Source organism: Physeter macrocephalus, chromosome 2 (genome assembly GCF_002837175.3).
Source record: "Physeter macrocephalus isolate SW-GA chromosome 2, ASM283717v5, whole genome shotgun sequence".
Classification (NCBI taxonomy): domain Eukaryota; kingdom Metazoa; phylum Chordata; class Mammalia; order Artiodactyla; family Physeteridae; genus Physeter; species Physeter macrocephalus.
Window position 1 is genome coordinate 67,850,415 of NC_041215.1, and position 17,809 is coordinate 67,868,223.

General features: G+C 34.2%; 1 protein-coding gene across 2 annotated transcripts in view; it reads left to right on the top strand.

Moving 5' to 3' along the window:
- SLC4A10 (solute carrier family 4 member 10) overlaps positions 1-17,809 on the top strand; it is a 226,922-nt gene that overhangs the window by 178,076 nt on the left and 31,037 nt on the right. For both annotated transcript variants that reach the window (XM_024122229.1, XM_024122230.1), the window contains 4 exons: positions 7,441-7,546; positions 13,595-13,756; positions 15,342-15,455; positions 16,475-16,636. In XM_024122229.1, coding sequence (XP_023977997.1) covers positions 7,441-7,546; positions 13,595-13,756; positions 15,342-15,455; positions 16,475-16,636 — 544 coding nt within the window. The remainder of the gene's footprint in view (positions 1-7,440; positions 7,547-13,594; positions 13,757-15,341; positions 15,456-16,474; positions 16,637-17,809) is intronic.

The window sequence follows — 17,809 nt, forward strand, 5'->3', positions numbered from 1 at the left end:
TTATAGATCACTTCAGGTAATATGGGTATTTTTAACAATATTAAGTCTTCCAATTCATGAACACATTTATATCTTCCCATTTATTTGTGCTCTCTAATTTCTTTCAGCAATGTTTTATAGTTTTAAGTGTAAAAGTCTTTCACATCTTTGGTTAAGTTTATTTCTAAGTATTTTATTCTTATTGATGCTATTGTAAATGGGGTTGTTTCCTTAATTTCATTTTTAGATTGCACATGGCTAGTTTATAGAAACTGAATTTTTTAATATTGATTTTTATCCTGCAACTTTGTTGAATTCATTTATTACTTCTAACAATTTTTTAATGTATGGAATTTTTAGAGTTTTCTTTGTATTACATTATGTCATCTACAAGCAGAGATAATTTTACTTCTTCCTTTCCAATTTGGATGCTTTTTTTCCTTACCTAATTGCTCTAGTAGGACTTCCAGTACTATTTTGAATTGAAATGGCAGGAGTGAGAATCCTTGTCTTGTCCTTTATCTTAGAGGAAAAGCTTCTGGTTTTTCCCCAGTGATTCTGATGTTAGCTGTGGGCTTGTCATATATGAATTTTACTATGTTGAGATAATTCCTTTCTATTCCTAGTGTGATGAGTGTTTTTATCATGAAAGGGTGTTGAATTTGTCAAATGCTTTGTGCATCTATTGAGTTGATCATGTGATTGTACCCTTTGTTCCATTAATGTGGTGTATCACAATGCTTGATATTTGTTTGTTGAACCATTCTTGTGTTCCACGGATAAATCCTACTTGGTTAGGATGTATGATCCTTTTAATGTATTGTTGAATTTAGTTTGTTATTTTGTTGAGGATTTTTGCATCTATATTCATTAAGAATATTGTTTTTTAGTTTTCTTTTGATGTCTTTTTCTGGTTTTGGTATCAGGGTAATTCTGGCTTCATAAAATGAGTTTGGAAGTGTTCCCTCCTCTTCAATTTTTTGGAAGAGTTTTAGAAGGATTGGCATCAGTTCTTTAAATGTGTAGTAGAATTCGCCAGTGAAACCATCTGGTCATGGGCTTTTCTTTGTTGGGAAGTTTTTGATTACTGATTCAAACTCCTTACTAGCTATAGGTCTGTTCAGAATTTCTATTTCTTCATGATTCATTCTTGATAAATTGCATGTTTCTAGGAATTTATCCATTTCTTCCAGGCTATCCAATTTGTTGGCTTGGAATTGCTCATAGTAATTTCTTATAATCCTTTTAATTTCTGTGACATTAGTTGTAACGTCTCCTCTTTCATTTATAATTTTGAGTCTTTATTTTTTTCTTAGTCTAGCTAGAAGTTTGTCAATTTGTTAGTTTTTTTAAAAAGCCAACTCAGTTTCATTTATCTCTACTGCTGTTTTTCTAGTCTCTATTTCACTTATTTATGCTCTGATGATTATTATTTCCTTCCTTCTGCTAACTTTGGGCTTTATTTTTCTTTTTCTAGTTCTTTGTGCTTTAAAGTTAAGTTGTTTATTTGAGAATTTTCATCTTTTTAATATAGGCAGTTATTGCTATAAACTTCCCTCTTAGTACTGCTTTTGCTGCATCCTATAATTTTTAGTATGTTGTTTTTGTTTTCATTTGTCTTAAGATATTTTCTAATTTCTCTTTTGATATCTTCTTTGGTCCACTGGTTGTTCAAGGACATGTTGCTTAATTTCCATGCATTTGTGAATTTTTTAGTTTTCCTTCTGTTATTGATTTCTAGTTTCATTGCACTGTGGTTGGAAAGTACCCTTAGTATGATTTCAGTCTTCTTACATCTGTTAAGACTAGTTTTGTGACCTAACATGTGATCTCTTGTGGAGAATGTTCTGTGTATGTTTGAGAACGCTGTGTATTCTGCTGCTGGTGGGTGAAATGTTCTGTATATGCTATTAGGTTCATTTGGTCTATAGTGTTGTTCAAGTCCTCTGTTTCCTTATTCATCTTCTATCTGGATTCTATCCATTATTTAAAGTGAGGTATTGAAATATCCTAATATAATTGTGTTACTATCTATCTTTCTCTTCACTTCTGTCAATGTTTCATTCATATATTTGGGTGCTCTGCTGTTGTGTATATCTTTTTAATTGTTATATCTTCCTGGTTAATTGACCCTTTTAGCCTTATATAATGTCCTTCCTTGTCTCTTTTGACAGTTTTTGACTTAAAGTCTATTTGTCTGATATGATTATGGCCCACCCTGACACCTGCTCTCTTTTGGTTACCATTTGCATATAATATTTTTTTCTATACTTTAACTTTCACTCTATGTGTGTTGCTAAATCAAAAATCTCTTCTAGACAGCATATAGTTGGATCTTTTTTTATCCATTTAGTCATTCTATGTCTTTTGATTGGGGAGTAAAATCTACTTACATTTAAGTACTTATTTATAGAGAAGAACTTACTATTGCCATTTTATTAGTTGTTTTCTGTCTGTCTTGTAACATTTTTGTCACCCACCCCCTTTCCTCTCTTTTTTACTTCCTTTGTGTTTTGTTGATTTTTTTTTTTTTGGTAGTGATATGTTTTGATTCCTTTCTTATTTTATTTTGTGGATGTTCTACACAAAGAGGTATTTTCCTTTTGGTTACCATGGGGCTTACATAAAACATCTTATATTTATAACAATCTATTTTAAGCTGATAAAACTTAACTTCAATTGCATACAAATACTTCTTCACTTTTACTCCCCCCTTGTTATACTTTTTATGTTATTGATGTCAAAAATTACATCCTTTTATATTGTGTATCCATTAACATATTTTTATAGTAATAGTGTCTAAAAATACTTTTGTCCTTCAACTTCTATACCAGAGTTAAAAGTGATTTATGTACCACCATTACAGTATTTTGTATTTGTCTATATACTTACCTTTATTAGCAAGCTTTATACTTTCATATGTTTTTGTGTTGCTGTTCAGCATCCTTTTGTTTGAACTTGAAGGATTCCCTTTAGCATTTCTTGTAAGGCAGATATAGTGGTGATGAACTCCTTCAGCTTTATTTTTACAACCTGGGAAGGTTTTATTTCTCCTTCATTTTTAAAGTCCCCCATTTTTTACCAGATATAGTATTCTTGGTTGGAAGTTTTCCCTTTTAGCACTTTTAATATGTCATACTACTGCATTCTGGTCTGTAGAGTTCCTGCTGAAAAATCCACTGGTAGTATTATGGAACTTCTCTTGCACATGGTGATTCGCTTTTCTCTTGCTGCTGTTGAAATTTTCTCTGTATTTGACTTTTAACAGTTTGATTATAATGTGTCTTAGTGTGGATTTCTTTGGATTCACAATGGTTGGAATTCATTGGGTTTCTTAAATATGGATGTCGTTTCCTTCCCCATTTTGGGGAAGTTTTGGGGCACTATTTCTTTAAGTAAGCTTTCTGTCCCTTATTCTCTTTCTTCTTCTTCTGGGGCTCCCATGATGCATATATTGATTTGCTTATGCTATCCCATGTGTTCCTCAGGCTTTCTTCACTCTTTTTCATTCTTTTTTCATTTTGTTCTTCTGACTGAATAATTTCAAGTGACCCGTCCTCAAGTTCACTGATTCTTTCTTCTGCTTAACTGAGTCTGACGTTGAACCCCTCTACTGAATTTTTTAGTTCAGTTATTGTATTCTTTAGCTCCAAAATTTCTATTTTGTTCTTTTAAAATATTTTCTATCTTTTTGTTGATATTTTCATTTTGTTTATCCATCATTTTCTTGATCTCATAGAGTATCATTGTAATGGTTATTTAAATTCTGTCAGGTAATTTATATACCTCTATTTCTTTAAGATAAGTTTCTGATTTATTTTATTCCTTTGTGTGGAACATGTTGCCCTGTTTCTTCATGTGTCCCATAACTTTGTTTTAGGATTGGCACATTTGAAATAACAGCCACCTTTCATAGCCTTTAGGGACTTGCTCTTTGTGCAGAAGACTCTTATTAATCAGCTTGACTAGAGATTCTGGAGGCCTCTGTAACCCTTTCTTGGAGGGAAGGGGATGCAAATTATCTGAGCCTCTGTGTTCAATTTCTCAATTAGTGTTGCTGGTTTCTTTTTCCAGGGGCTCATAATCTTTTGCTCCCTCTGAGAACAAGGGATAGCAGAGAATCTTGCTACTGCAAGTTCTGTGGTTTTACAGTAGCAAGATTCTCTGCTATCCCTTGTTCTCAGAGGCCTCCAGATATCTACCATATGATGAGTCCCCATCAGCATCCCAGGTTAGGTGAGACAGATACCAGTCCCTTGGGCACTCTTCCAAAGAGCTTGAACATCAGAAATATGCTTCTTTCACTCCTTCCAGAGGGAAAAGCCTCAAGTTGTTCACCTGCCCCTAATTGCACTGAGCCATCCTATTCCCTGAAAGCCATTTTATCCACTCGTCTTTGTTCTCAGTGGCACCTGGGTGTCCAAACTACAATGGTTCTGTCAGTGCTCTGAATTAGACAAGACAGATACCAGTCCCTCAGTAGCCCTCTGAAGAGCTGGAATGTCAGATGCAGCCTCTATTTTCTCTTCACCTCCAGTGTAAAAAGTGTAAGCCAGGGTATTCTCTACCACTGCTGAGCTGTGCCAGCTTAGAGGAGGGGCTGATGCAGTTAAAGTGAAACTGCTCTTCTTACCTGTTTGAATGTGGCTGTTCACAGCTTTGCACTCAGGTACTGCAACATCTTAACTGGATTCTGGAGTTCTCGTCACAGTATTTTGGTCCATATATTGTTGTTAAATTGAAGTTTCTACGGGGGAAGGAGCACTGGGACTTTACATTCAGCCATCTTGTGATGTCACTTCTTCCCTGGTTCACTCTTGGGCTCTACCATACATTTGTCATTCTGAGAGTTCTTTCACTGCTTTCTTAGGTTGGAAACACTCTTTCCTTCATCCCAACATCTTCTCTTAGTTCAGACCCTTTTTGGGATTCTACTCTGCAGGCCAGGTCCTTCCTTTACCGCAGTTATATGTGTATATAAATATGTATATATATTTATGTTTCTATGTAAATATTTCTATTTTTGTAAGTTAGTCATTAGGAGCGGACTGCCTAGGTTTAAATTCTGGCTCTGATGTTTCTAGCTGTGTAACCTTGGCCACATCACTCGTGCCTTAATATTATCATGTGATTAATACTACCTATTTTAAGGATTAAATATAAAAGTACTATTATTGTTAGTATTACTCTTCTGTTCTGCTTTTACAAACATCCTGCTTTCGTATGCTTTTCATATTCCATTTGTTTACATCTCTCTTTTGTTGATATTTCCCCTCATGTTTCTTTTTATATTATTTCTTTGCTTAATGAATTCTAGGTAATGAGAAAATAAGCATGTGTGTTCAGTCCTCTTTCTTAAGATAGAAGCCAAATCTGATTTTTAATTTTAGAAACTATTCAGTGATTTAATGGTTTTAGTGTTATTTTTTAATAATTTAAGATATTTTAAAATGAAATTATTCTCTCTCTCTTCATATATTATCTTTAACATATTTGCCTAGTGATCTAATGACCTAGAGTCAAAATTAAACAGGAATTTTCTTTCTTTTGATAGATTCTTAGTGATAGTAGCAAAACTGTTTTAATGCTGGTCAGAATTTAATTCTCTTTAAAGCACTGGAAGCAAAATAAAGAGTATCAGCATGTTAGAGAAAAGCCTAGTGGTTTTTTTGTATTATGTCAATTGAAAGTTAACAGTTTTATTACATCTTATGAAAAACTGAAAAATGAACCAGAAAATAATGATGAGAACCATGATGATGATGGCAGCTACAATTTCAAAACTGCATAAATGTATACCAGGAACTTAATATATATCATGTTACTTATTCTTCATAATAGCTCTACAAGGTAAGCATTTCAGTCCGCATTTTATTTATGAGGAAACCAAGATTTAGAGTGCTTAAATAATTTGCCCCTGGCCACACAGCCAGTAAAGGACAAAGCTTTCTGACACAAAGGCCTTTCTGACACATAATCCTGTGTTCTGGGATTATGTACAACTAATCTGGGACTTGAGAACCTATAGATTTGAATAAATTGCATTAATGAATGATTATTACTGCATCTCAGGGGACTGTTTCCCTTTTGCTGTGTTTCCTCCCTCTGATACCATGGTTGTCACTGTAGCTGCTCATAGTAGCTAATACTTCCATGTCTCATTCCCTTAAAATCCTCGTCAACAACTTTCTCATTGGAATCTTCATTTTTTTTAGAGGCCCAGCCCCATGTGAGCCCAGGTGGGGAATACTCTAACATCTCTTAGTGAGAGCAGGAACATACCTGTCTGTATTGCCCAAGTCAAGGAGAGTTTCTTGTAATAATAGACACTCAGTACACTTTGAAAAATGAATGAGTGGTGGTAAAAAAAAAGAACAGACTAAAATTCCTGGTGTAAGAGACAGAAGAGAGACTGTTGCTTAGGCAGAGGAATTTATCTAGTAGAGACTGTAATATATTTTCCTATAGAAATAATGGCAGTTGGGTTCTACAGTTCAATTAATATCACTAAAACAGCAGTCCAACTAATATTCAAGTTATGTAGTATATATGTGGCTTAATCTGGGAGCCCAACCACTATTTTTATAAGATGCTTCTATAAGAAAATGCTCTCTGAAGGGCAAATAATAGACTTATGAATGAATTTTTGAAACAAACAATTTGTAAATTGAAGTTAACATCTAAGACAATTAACTTGTTGATAATCTTTGCTTTTGTCTTCTCATTTACTTACAAAGTTATAAAGAACATGAGATCAAAAGCTGTTTTTTATTACATAATAGTACCACTTTGCCCAACTTTTTCCTATTCTCTCTGCTCTTACCCCACCCAGCATTCATCATGTTACCTTATATGTAGTAGCTACTCAAAAATCTTTTGCATACTGATTGTTTGATTTTTTAATAGAACTATCACTCATCACAAAGAAAGTATATCCTGAAATACCTAGGGTTCTTGCTTCAACCTAGCTTTAATTTTAAATTACATTGCAAAATTCTAAATGATCTCTAAAATATGAATTATAAACTCCAATTTTAATTGATATGGTTATACAGTATTAATAAAAATAAGTAAATTATAATAATACATTTGGATGTTTATCATTTTTTCCCACTTGACTTATAATTTAGAGGCAAATGGTTGTTGTAAGGTCTAGAAAGCATCTCGGTTTAAAAGGCCTCAAAAACCCTGTGTTCTAACCGACACTTTAAAAAATTTCCTCTGATGTGGACACAGAGGGAATGACCTCTCATTCCAGGAAACATTAGAAGTGATCTAATGTCCTCGCAATATATCTATACTTCTGTCTGAAAATAGTGTGTTTTGGAGTTTAGGATGACCTACCTACTTACCTCTCAGATGGAGGAAGGCTATGGCTGGGGAAGAAGGACCCATCACACATTTGTTTTAAGTATGGTGACAAACAGATACTTAACAAAAGACACTGTTTTGCCTTTGCAGGTGTAACTGTGTGGAACCACATAATCCTAGCAATGATACATTGAAGGAATGGAGGGAGTCCAATATTTCCGCCTCTGACATAATTTGGGAGAACCTAACTGTGTCGGTAAGTGAAACATTGAAAAATAAGTCATAGACTTCCCTGGTGGCACAGTGGTTAAGAATCCGCCTGCCAATGCAGGGGACATGGGGTTGAGCCCTGGTCCAGGAAGATCCCACATGCCACGGAGCAACTAAGCTCGTGTGCTACAACTACCGAGCCTGCGCTCTAGAGCTCAGAAGCCACAACTACTGAGCCCGTGCGCATAGAGTCCATGCTCTGCAACAAGAGAAGCCACTGCAATGAGAAGCCGGCACACCACAACCCGCTCGCCGCAACTAGAGAAAGCCCGCATGCAGCAACAAAGACCCAATGCAGCCATAAATTAATAAATTAATTAATTTTTAAAAAAGAAAAATAGGTCATACCTTGAAACTTATTACTATAAGGGCTTTTATTGACTTTTTGAATGAATCATTGACACTAAGTTAAGTGTTTTAAACAAATACTATTATAAAAGTGATGGTTTTGATTTCATTCATTTCAAGTATGTATAAGTATACTGGGGTTTTCTTTCATTATTAAGTTTTTCCAGTAGTTATTAGGCCTGAGTTACTATGAAAGCACACATATATGGCATAATGTGACTAGATTAACTGAAAGCACATTAAATAGGAGTAGTGTTGACCTAAATGAAACCGTATGGCAGAACTAAGTCAGCCTTCTGTGTAAAGAACCCAGAATGCTTTTACTTTACTTTGTAATACTGCTCCAGCTGTTCAGAATATGTTAAGGGGGAGGGGATGTTTGTTGATATTTTAGTGTAAATATTGAACTTTTTGGGAAAACAAAAGTCACTTTTCTTAATAAAATTCTGGCACCTCCCTCAGGAAGATTTTCTTACTTCCATTTTCTCTTTATCCTCCATTCAAGAAAGAGAATGGCAACATATTTTTCACCTATCAAAGTTAAATCTTATGCCTTTAAAAATATTTTTGGCTTTCCTCTTTTTCTGTGGTATCTTTTTTCCCCCTCATAGCTGAATTTCTCAATTCTTCTTAATCTCTTGCAATATTTGTGCACCTCCTTTTCCATCTACATTTGCATCCTTTACTTCTGGTCAATCAAATCTCATAATTGGAAAAATCGAAAGTGTTCTGGTTTTAATAAGTATTAAAATCTGAGTCATTCTAGTTTCTTCTCTATTCTTCCCAGTTACAAACATTACAATCCAAAGCTTCTGCCACTTTATCTACCCATATAAGCTCAAATCCCATTATAACCATGGGCATAAAACTATATAAATTCTAGTTCATTTTATGAAAAACATCATTTAGTAAGTGAGCCAGTTAGTGACACATAGAAATCTTTTTTGTTGTACAAATATTATAAAACTCTAAGCATGATTCTTGTAAGAGCACTTGACCTATTGCCTATTTTCTCAATTTTCCTCATTAAATATTTTCTTTCAGAATCAAAATCAAATTACTTACCTTCTGTTTAAAATTCTATCTTGACCTATATTTTACTACCTTTCCTCTTATGCTAGTCATTTGCTCTAAAATAAGCCTTCACTTACTTTTGTTGTTTTCTTCTGTTATAGTTAACATTTATTCTGTCCTATTTTTTCTTAGAAAAAATAACATTACCAAACTGTTTCCTTTCAGAGAGCCATTTAAATTGATCAATAAAAGAAATGATGAGCTGAACAAGAAAGAATGCTACAGTTATTCAGAATTTAGACATGGGATTGTGGTTGATCCATTCAGCAGTGCATCTTCCATTTATATTTCCCTTTTTTTTTTTTTTTTTTCGTTACGCGGGCCTCTCACTGTTGTGGCCTCTCCCGTTGCGGAGCACAGGCTCCGGACGCGCAGGCTCAGCGGCCATGCCTCACGGGCCCAGCCGCTCCGCCGCATGTGGGATCCTCCCGAACCGGGGCACGAACCCGTGTCCCCTGCATCGGCAGGCGGACTCTCAACCACTGCGCCACCAGGGAAGCCGTATATTTCCCTTTTGTAAACTATAAAAATATTACATCTTGAGTCCCTTGCTTTTTTCCCTCATCTTGGTGTCCCCTACAATACAGTAACCCAATAATCTCATCTCTAAATTATTTAACATGATAATTTACTCTGTGTTTTATAGTCTTGAATAATTTAATATTAAATAATAATATTCATTCCATGTAGTAGCAAACCCTGAATCATAACTTTCGAAGAGACTCATAGAACAACTGATCTAACTAGCCATGAGTTAATTTTAAATATTAGAAGTTTTAGGGTCAAGCAGAGTACAGTGAAAATTATTTTGCAATCAAAGCAAATCTAGCACTGTGATTTTTTTCTTTAAGTTCTGTACTAGGAGTTAACTTTCTGGCAGAAATGTTCATTTTATTTTTCATTAGTTAAAAGCAGTTTTTGCAATAGGTAATTGCTGATCTTGACCAGAAATAGCATTTATCACCAAAGGGAATGCTACATAATGAAAAAATCTTACAAGTTTTAAGTCAATGAGGGCCAAAAAATTTTTTTGTCTTAATTGTTATTCTGGGATTTCTTTCCTCAGCATAACCATTAGTATCATCAAAAACATTGTATTAATAAAGCACTGTGCTAATGGCTATTATAACTAGTTTTGTAAAAATAGTCATGTAATATTTACTTTGTATATTATTCACATGATAATTTTTAATTGAATTGTTACATATCTCATGAATTGTAATTTATACCTTGCTAACTCAGCAAGGGCAAAGAACTTTAGTTTTCTTTGATTCTCCCAAACAGCTGTATGCATAATAAGTGTTCAATAAATATTTAATTATCATTTTGAAAAATCGTCTCAAATCACAAATTTACTATTTAATGTAAATGTCTTGTTTTGGTTTATTTTGTTTTCCAGCTTTATTGAGGTATAATTGACATATAAAAATTGTGTATATTTAAGGTATACAATATGATGTTTCGGTATATGTATAGGACGTGAATGATTACCGCAATCAAGCTAATTAACATATCCATCACCTCAATAGTTACCTTTTTTTTTTTTTGGTGAAAACAATTAAGATCTACTCTCTCAGCAAATTTCAATTACTTAATGCAATATTATTAACCATAGTCACCATGTTATACATTAGCTCTTCATAATTTATTCATCCTGCATAAGTGAAACTTTGTACCCTTCTACCAATATTTCCCCATTTTTCCCCTCTCCCCAGCCATTGGTAACCATCATTCTACTCTCTGCTTCTGAGTTTGACTTTTTCAGATTCCACATGTAAGTTTAATCATACAGTGTTTGTCTTTCTGTGTCTGGCTTATATCAGTCAGCATAATGTCCTCCAGATTCATCCATGTTGTTGCAATGGCAGGATTTCCTTCCTTTTTAAGGGAATGATATTCCGTTATATATTTATACTACATTTTCTTAATCCATTCATCCATTGACAGACATCTAGGTTATTTCCATATCTTGGCTATTGTGAATAATGCCTAATTCAAGTGTTTTATAGCAAGCTAGAACACTTAGGTTTCTATGTTTATATATATTTTTAGCAGTATCTCAAAATCTGTCATTATAAAGGAATTCCTAGGCGAGGTTTAAAATATTCACAAGCAATTAACTAGCAATTGGTTAAGAATCATTTTAGTGCCAGAATTACATATTTAGCTTATATATAAGTAAGGGGCAGGACACTAATGCCAACTTTAATTTCTTATTTTATCAAACTTAATTTTTACCAACTTATAACACTGCTGAAACTTAGAATGTGTTAAAGAATAATTAGTAGAAATGAGTTTGTCAACAAGCATTTTTTCATTTTTGTAAGTGAAACCATATGTGAGACTCAAAATAAGAGAACAGGATTTGGATTTAGTTTTCTCTTCCAAATTTCAGTACTTGTGTGTGTGTGTGTGTGTGTGTGTGTGTGTGTGTGTGTGTGTGTGTGTGTTAAAGGTACACTCATCACTCCTGTTTATCAAACTCCTCCGCAAGCGCAAAGCTGTCCTACCCGTCCCTCCTGTCCCATCCCATCTGCATCGGTCTCCACTGTCTGCCAGCATCGCTGTTCTTCCGTGTGTGTGTGTGTGTGTGTGTGTGTGTGTTAAAGGTACAGTTAGTATAAACCAGAAAATAAATGTAGAATTTAGTAGTTCACAATTTTTCCTTTTTAAATAGCATACTGTCCCCCTAGAAGGAAGAAAAAATGAATACACTTTTCAAATTTGCTTTGAATTAAAGTAACTAGGCAAGCTATTGGCAATGTATTATAGCTTATAAGACAGTTAAATGATCCTTTAAATAGTGTCTATGTTCCTAAGAATTGAGAACAAGACCCAGCCAAGTCCAAGACTTGGAGGACTTTTATATCTGCACAAAAGACTGATCACAAATATTTAGATAATGGGGCTTCCCTGGTGGCGCAGTGGTTGAGAGTCCGCCTGCCGATGCAGGGGACACGGGTTCGTGCCCCGGTCTGGGAAGATCCCACATGCCGCGGAGCGGCTGGGCCCGTGAGCTATGGCCGCTGCGCCTGTGCGTCCGGAGCCTGTGCTCCGCAAAGGGAGAGGCCACAACAGTGAGAGGCCCGCATACTGCAAAAAAAAAAAAAAAAAATTTAGATGATGTGTTTACAACAGAGCTTCTAGCTCCTCTTTGTATTTATCCAGTCTTCTTAACCATTACTTTGCTTAGTAATTGCTATACTAGTATCTCTGGACAAGGGGCAAGAGACGGGACTAAAAAATTCAAGGATTCATTTTTGCTACTTTATCTATTTTAACAGAGTTTTGAGAGAAGGAAAATTAAAGCTATAATTAAGGCCTGGGGGATTTTTCTTTGGTTTTTCAATTAGCCAAGTCATTGTTGCTCTATATTAACATAGATAATTGGAAATCAACTTTAGCTAGCAAAGAATGTAGCATTTGAAGTTAGATTAGAAAAGGGAATGGAATTGTTTTAGATAATTATAAAGTATACAAACAATATTTCTCAAGAATCCTAGCCTTAGGGGTAGCTGCCCCAAGTAGGTTTTACTAGTTTGTTTTTGGATAACCATGTAACAATCTGTGATTTAGTCTAGAATCATTTGAAGGTATTTGTTTTCTGCTATACAAGGACTCCAGGGCCTGAAGCTTTGTTCATTGGACAGTCTCTTTTGGTGATCAGTCCGTTAGTCCGTATTTTTCTCTAAGATCTCTAAGTATATGGCACAATTCGGTTTCTGTTCAGGTCCAGATGTCTCAAGTACTAACAAGGTCACTGGATCACTTAAACCATTCTTTTCTCTGTTTTGAAATAAAAAATTAAAATTTAGTGTTCTAATCTTTAAATTAAGATAGTAAAAAGCAAAACGTTTTTAAAAAGTTTTAATTTCAAAATATTAATGTTTAAAATGCTTTTTTTTTCCTCCAAGAAAGGAAATTTTTTTGACTTTGCTGCCACCTCATGGCTAAGGCAGCAATTAGAAATGATCCTTCAGAGGCTTATAAAATAAATACCAGGAAAAAAAAAAAAGACCATGAAGAAGTCATAGTAAATATGAACTTTGCATTGCTCCTATACTAACTTTTTCTCTTTTGTTCTATAATTTAAATTTGAGCCCCATCTTTGACTTTCAGTTTCACTCCAGTAATAATGTATCACAGTTTTTTGTTGCTTTTCTCACCTTTCTTGGGAGCTTTTGGACTAGATAATTCTACAAAATCATTGTTCTTCTTTAATAATATTCCCACCAAAGGAATATCATGTTTGTATCACAACGCTGCTGCCACTCAGCAGCGGTGAGCCCATAGCCAATTACTTAACTTCTCTACACCTCAGTTTCCTCAGACATTAAATAGAAATAATAACAACTACCTATTTTATAGGGTTGATGTGAAAATTCATTAAGATGGTGATGGATAAATCAGTTAGTTTTATAGATTTAAACTTAATTTGAAAAGGCAAGAATTTTAGAAGTGGTTCATATTGCTCACTACCTAACCAAATAGGAACCATAACTGAACAACTTCAGCAACTCAACTGCAAGTGCTCTTAAGATGTTAGTTTTCTGAAAGAAACGTGTCCACCTTTCTTTCTTAATAGCTCCATTTGTTTTACTTCCTCTGGCAGGAATGCAAATCATTGCATGGAGAGTATGTTGGACGAGCCTGTGGCCACGAGCACCCATATGTTCCAGATGTTCTATTTTGGTCAGTGATCCTGTTCTTTTCCACAGTTACTCTGTCAGCCACACTGAAGCAGTTCAAGACTAGCCGCTATTTTCCAACCAAGGTACTCAAGACTACAATTTTTCTGATCAAAATGTGAACCAACATAAAGCATGTTATGGAGTCATGTGTGTTTTAGGACAAAAGAAAGAGCTATTGCTGTCATTAAAGGAGCCACTAAAAGGTTTTTGTGTGATTGAGCTGCCAGATTAGGAGTGGGCATGGTGAGGGAGGTAAGAGAAAGCATTTTGTGATACAGTGCTAGGAGTACACATTCCCTCCAGGCTTATCTCCTAACTTCAAATCCCAGAGGTAAACTCCCACTTTCCCACTTTCATTTTTGGAACTCAAAAGCACACACTGCATTACTGATTGTCACTTTCTTGCCCAGTGAACAGCGGGAACTATTCCAGCCTGACAGACACCTCATAGGAGCCACTGTTACATTCTGTAATTGGGAAAGCCCCTGCAAGACTCATTGGAACACTGGCCTCTTTTTCATTTTTAAAGTGTCAGTCCTTCTGTCTAACCTACCACGTTTGCATCTGCATATTTGGAAAGGAAAGTAAACAGAGAAACAGCTTAGTTCAATATTTAACACTGCAAAGTAACACCTATAAGGTCTGACTCAGCCAAAAAAGAAGGAAGGAAGGAAGGGAGGGAGGGAGGGAAGGAGGGAGGGAGGAAAGGAGGGATTGAGGAAGGAAGGAAGGAGAAAAGAAAAAGAAAGAAAAGAAACAAGAAAACAAGCTTTTTAGGGATGAGCTAAAAATTGTGATGAAAATTCTACTCTGGGAAAATGTTTTAAGAACTGCTGTTTGACAGAAACTTCTGTTTTTCTTACCTCTTCTTTCCGTAAGGTGGAAGATTCATTTCTTTCCCCCCAAAGCTTAATTTGATTAATATTGAATTTGTTTTTTGTATCAAACTCCTGCACTTTGTATGTGTTTCTGTGTGTGTCATAAAGGCAGCCTAATAAAAGGCAGATCTTGTTGATTGTTGTTTAAGAATTTTTCTCAATGCAGGCTTTATAAAAGAGAAATGGCTTTAAAAACTGGCTTACATAGAATAACTTTTAAATTTGCTTACTCTATTGTGCAAATTACCTGCTGCCATACTTGTAGCTCAGATAAACTAACTAAAATATTATGCTTCTTCAATAAAAATAGATAATTTTATTTTATGGTATTTCAGGTTTACCATATTAAAATGTTACCTACCTGAGAAAGAGTACTAAACTATAGCAAAATTCTAGCCATGCAACCTTATTCTGTGAAATAAATATTCACATACTGGAATTCATAATAAACTTACATTTTTATCAGCACGGCTGATGTAGTGGTATTGTATCACTCAAGATTCCCATAATAAACTTAGATTTTAAATAAATACTGAAAACAGCACAATCACCATTGTAGCTATTCCATAATGCCTCATTTTGAACATGTTGAGTGTGTATTCATCCTAATGACAGAGATACATAAATATAAATATGGCAAGAGTTAGCAGTAATATCATAGTATGCATAAAATATAATATTATGATATTATGTCATAAAGTGTTTATAAAGTGTGATTCTAGATTATGTTCCTGAGTATTCTTCACTATTTATTGTTCCTTCAAGTGACAAGTGTTTTCATTATGTTTAGGTTCGATCCATAGTGAGCGACTTTGCTGTCTTTCTTACGATTCTGTGTATGGTTTTAATTGACTATGCCATTGGGATCCCATCTCCAAAACTACAAGTACCAAGTGTTTTCAAGGTGAAGTTATCATAGGATTTACTATCATCTCTCCATCTCTGTAGATCTAATTTTTATTCAGATGATGGCTATAACCCTAGTACTTGGGATTTTCATGAAAATATAAAGAATATAGATTAATATAACAGTAAATAAAATGCCCACAGCATGACTAAAATTTTGGCCTAATATTAAAAAAATAGAAATCACAGAAATGGAAACCTAGAGGCAGCTTGAAAAGCTTTTCTGTCAATTATTCCAGTGGGAATATCTATATTCTTAAAAGATAAGGAAGCATTTTGAAAGTAAGGGTAATGCACAGTGGATAGGGCTTGAAAACAGATAAAATTAGGTCTGGAATAGAGTTCAGACCATGTTACTAACTATGAAACTTTGGGCCAGTTACTTTACCTCTCTGAGCCTGTTTTCTCACCTATCAAAAAGAGCTAGGGACTTCCTCAAAGAATTGTCAAAATGATTTCCTTTGGGACTCATCTCAGGCACCAGCCATATTTGAACCTTTCCCTGAGCCCATGATATGACCAAACGTCTTTTTGACATTTTTACATAGTGACCTGGATACATATCTAAAATAAGAGTTATACACAGTGGTCAATGTGATATTTGTAAATGTAAATAAATTTGCCAATCAAAAATGATAAATATTAATATGATTTTATTTAATATAGGTATTGATTGAGAACACAAATTTGTGAGTCAGTCTGTCAGAGTTGAAATCCTATCTCCCCCACTTACTAGCTTTGGGACCTTGAAAAATTTACTGAACCTCTCTATGCCTCAGTTTCCTTATCTGTATCTTCTTCACAACAGTGAAGAAAAAAAATGAGTTAAAAATATTTAAAGCACTTACAATAGTGTCTGGTACCTTTAAATGCTTTCTGAATATTATTATTATTAAATATATAATTCACTTGGCATATCAGTTTATAATTAGGGCTTTCCTGGTATTATCTGTAAGCCAATTTTATTAGGTATTCATTAATCCAGTGAATAACTGTGCATTCTTTAATTTTTCACAGCCCACAAGAGATGATCGTGGCTGGTTTGTTACACCTTTAGGTCCAAATCCATGGTGGACAGTAATAGCTGCTATTATTCCAGCTTTACTTTGTACTATTCTAATTTTCATGGACCAACAGATTACAGCCGTCATCATCAACAGAAAAGAGCATAAGCTAAAGGTATATTTTAACATCCATTTTAATGTAAATCATTGTGATTCAACTGATGTCAATTATACTTTATACTGATGTTTACTATACTTTGTATTCTATAGTCATTTGCATAGTGAAATATTAAAATATTTTCAGATTCATAATTTTATTTTCTATATTCATGGTACTTTGTCTTATGATCATGTTTAAAATTAATTAATTAATTATTAATTTATTTATTTATAGCACTTGGCTGAGCTCTGAACTCTGGAACCCTACCTCCAGGACTTAAAATTTAAAAACATTGCCAAAGTTCTAGCTTTCTTCACCATGTTTAACACATTGTAATGAAATAGTCTATTTCGGTGAAGTGTAGCTTTACCAATTTGTCTTACGTCTGGGGTTCTTCTGTTTCTCTATTTGACCCTAAGTATGTCTATTAGATTGCATTCATTTTGGAACCAATTACATCTTCAAATAATTCTCATTTTCTTTAGTCGTTCCTCCATCTACAATGTCTATGACATCAAAACCCAGTCATAAATGTTGTAGTTTGTGACATCTTTGTTGAGTTTTAGTGCAGATTTTAATGACTTTCTTTTCCAAAGAGAATAAATATGAATGTATCTTATTTATTATATTCTGACCCTGCCATTTTGCAACTGTGAATAATTAGCTGTTCACTGGTGTGCAATTTGTCTGAGATGTGTAACGTGAGCACTATCATTTATAGGAATATGTTAAATAAAATAAAAAAAATCATCGAATGGTTAAAAGTACTCTGAATCAAACCTTACAAAAACAGAACAGGCACAATCTTGTTTTTTCTGGTATCATGGGATAATTGCCAGCTATCTTCACATACTCTTTAAACTCTAGGAAAAGTTTCATTGTCAGAGCAACAGAAATCATACTTTATAGAATTTTTAAGTATATTTGTTAGAAAGATTTAAAAATCAGATTGATTGAGCTATTTGACGGGAAGTAGTAATGACATAAGTATAAGAAAGCACAGTTATTTGTAGTAAATCTTACTGAAAAGGAATTTTGTCTATTATATTGGGGAGAATTTGTGTCTCTCTTAAAGAGTATTCTTTTTTATCTTTGTAGAAAGTAACTTAAGCGTGCTCAAAACCTTTTTTAAAATGAGTTCATATTCACTTCTTGTTTTTGTCAAAAAATGTTTTGATTATTAAAGAT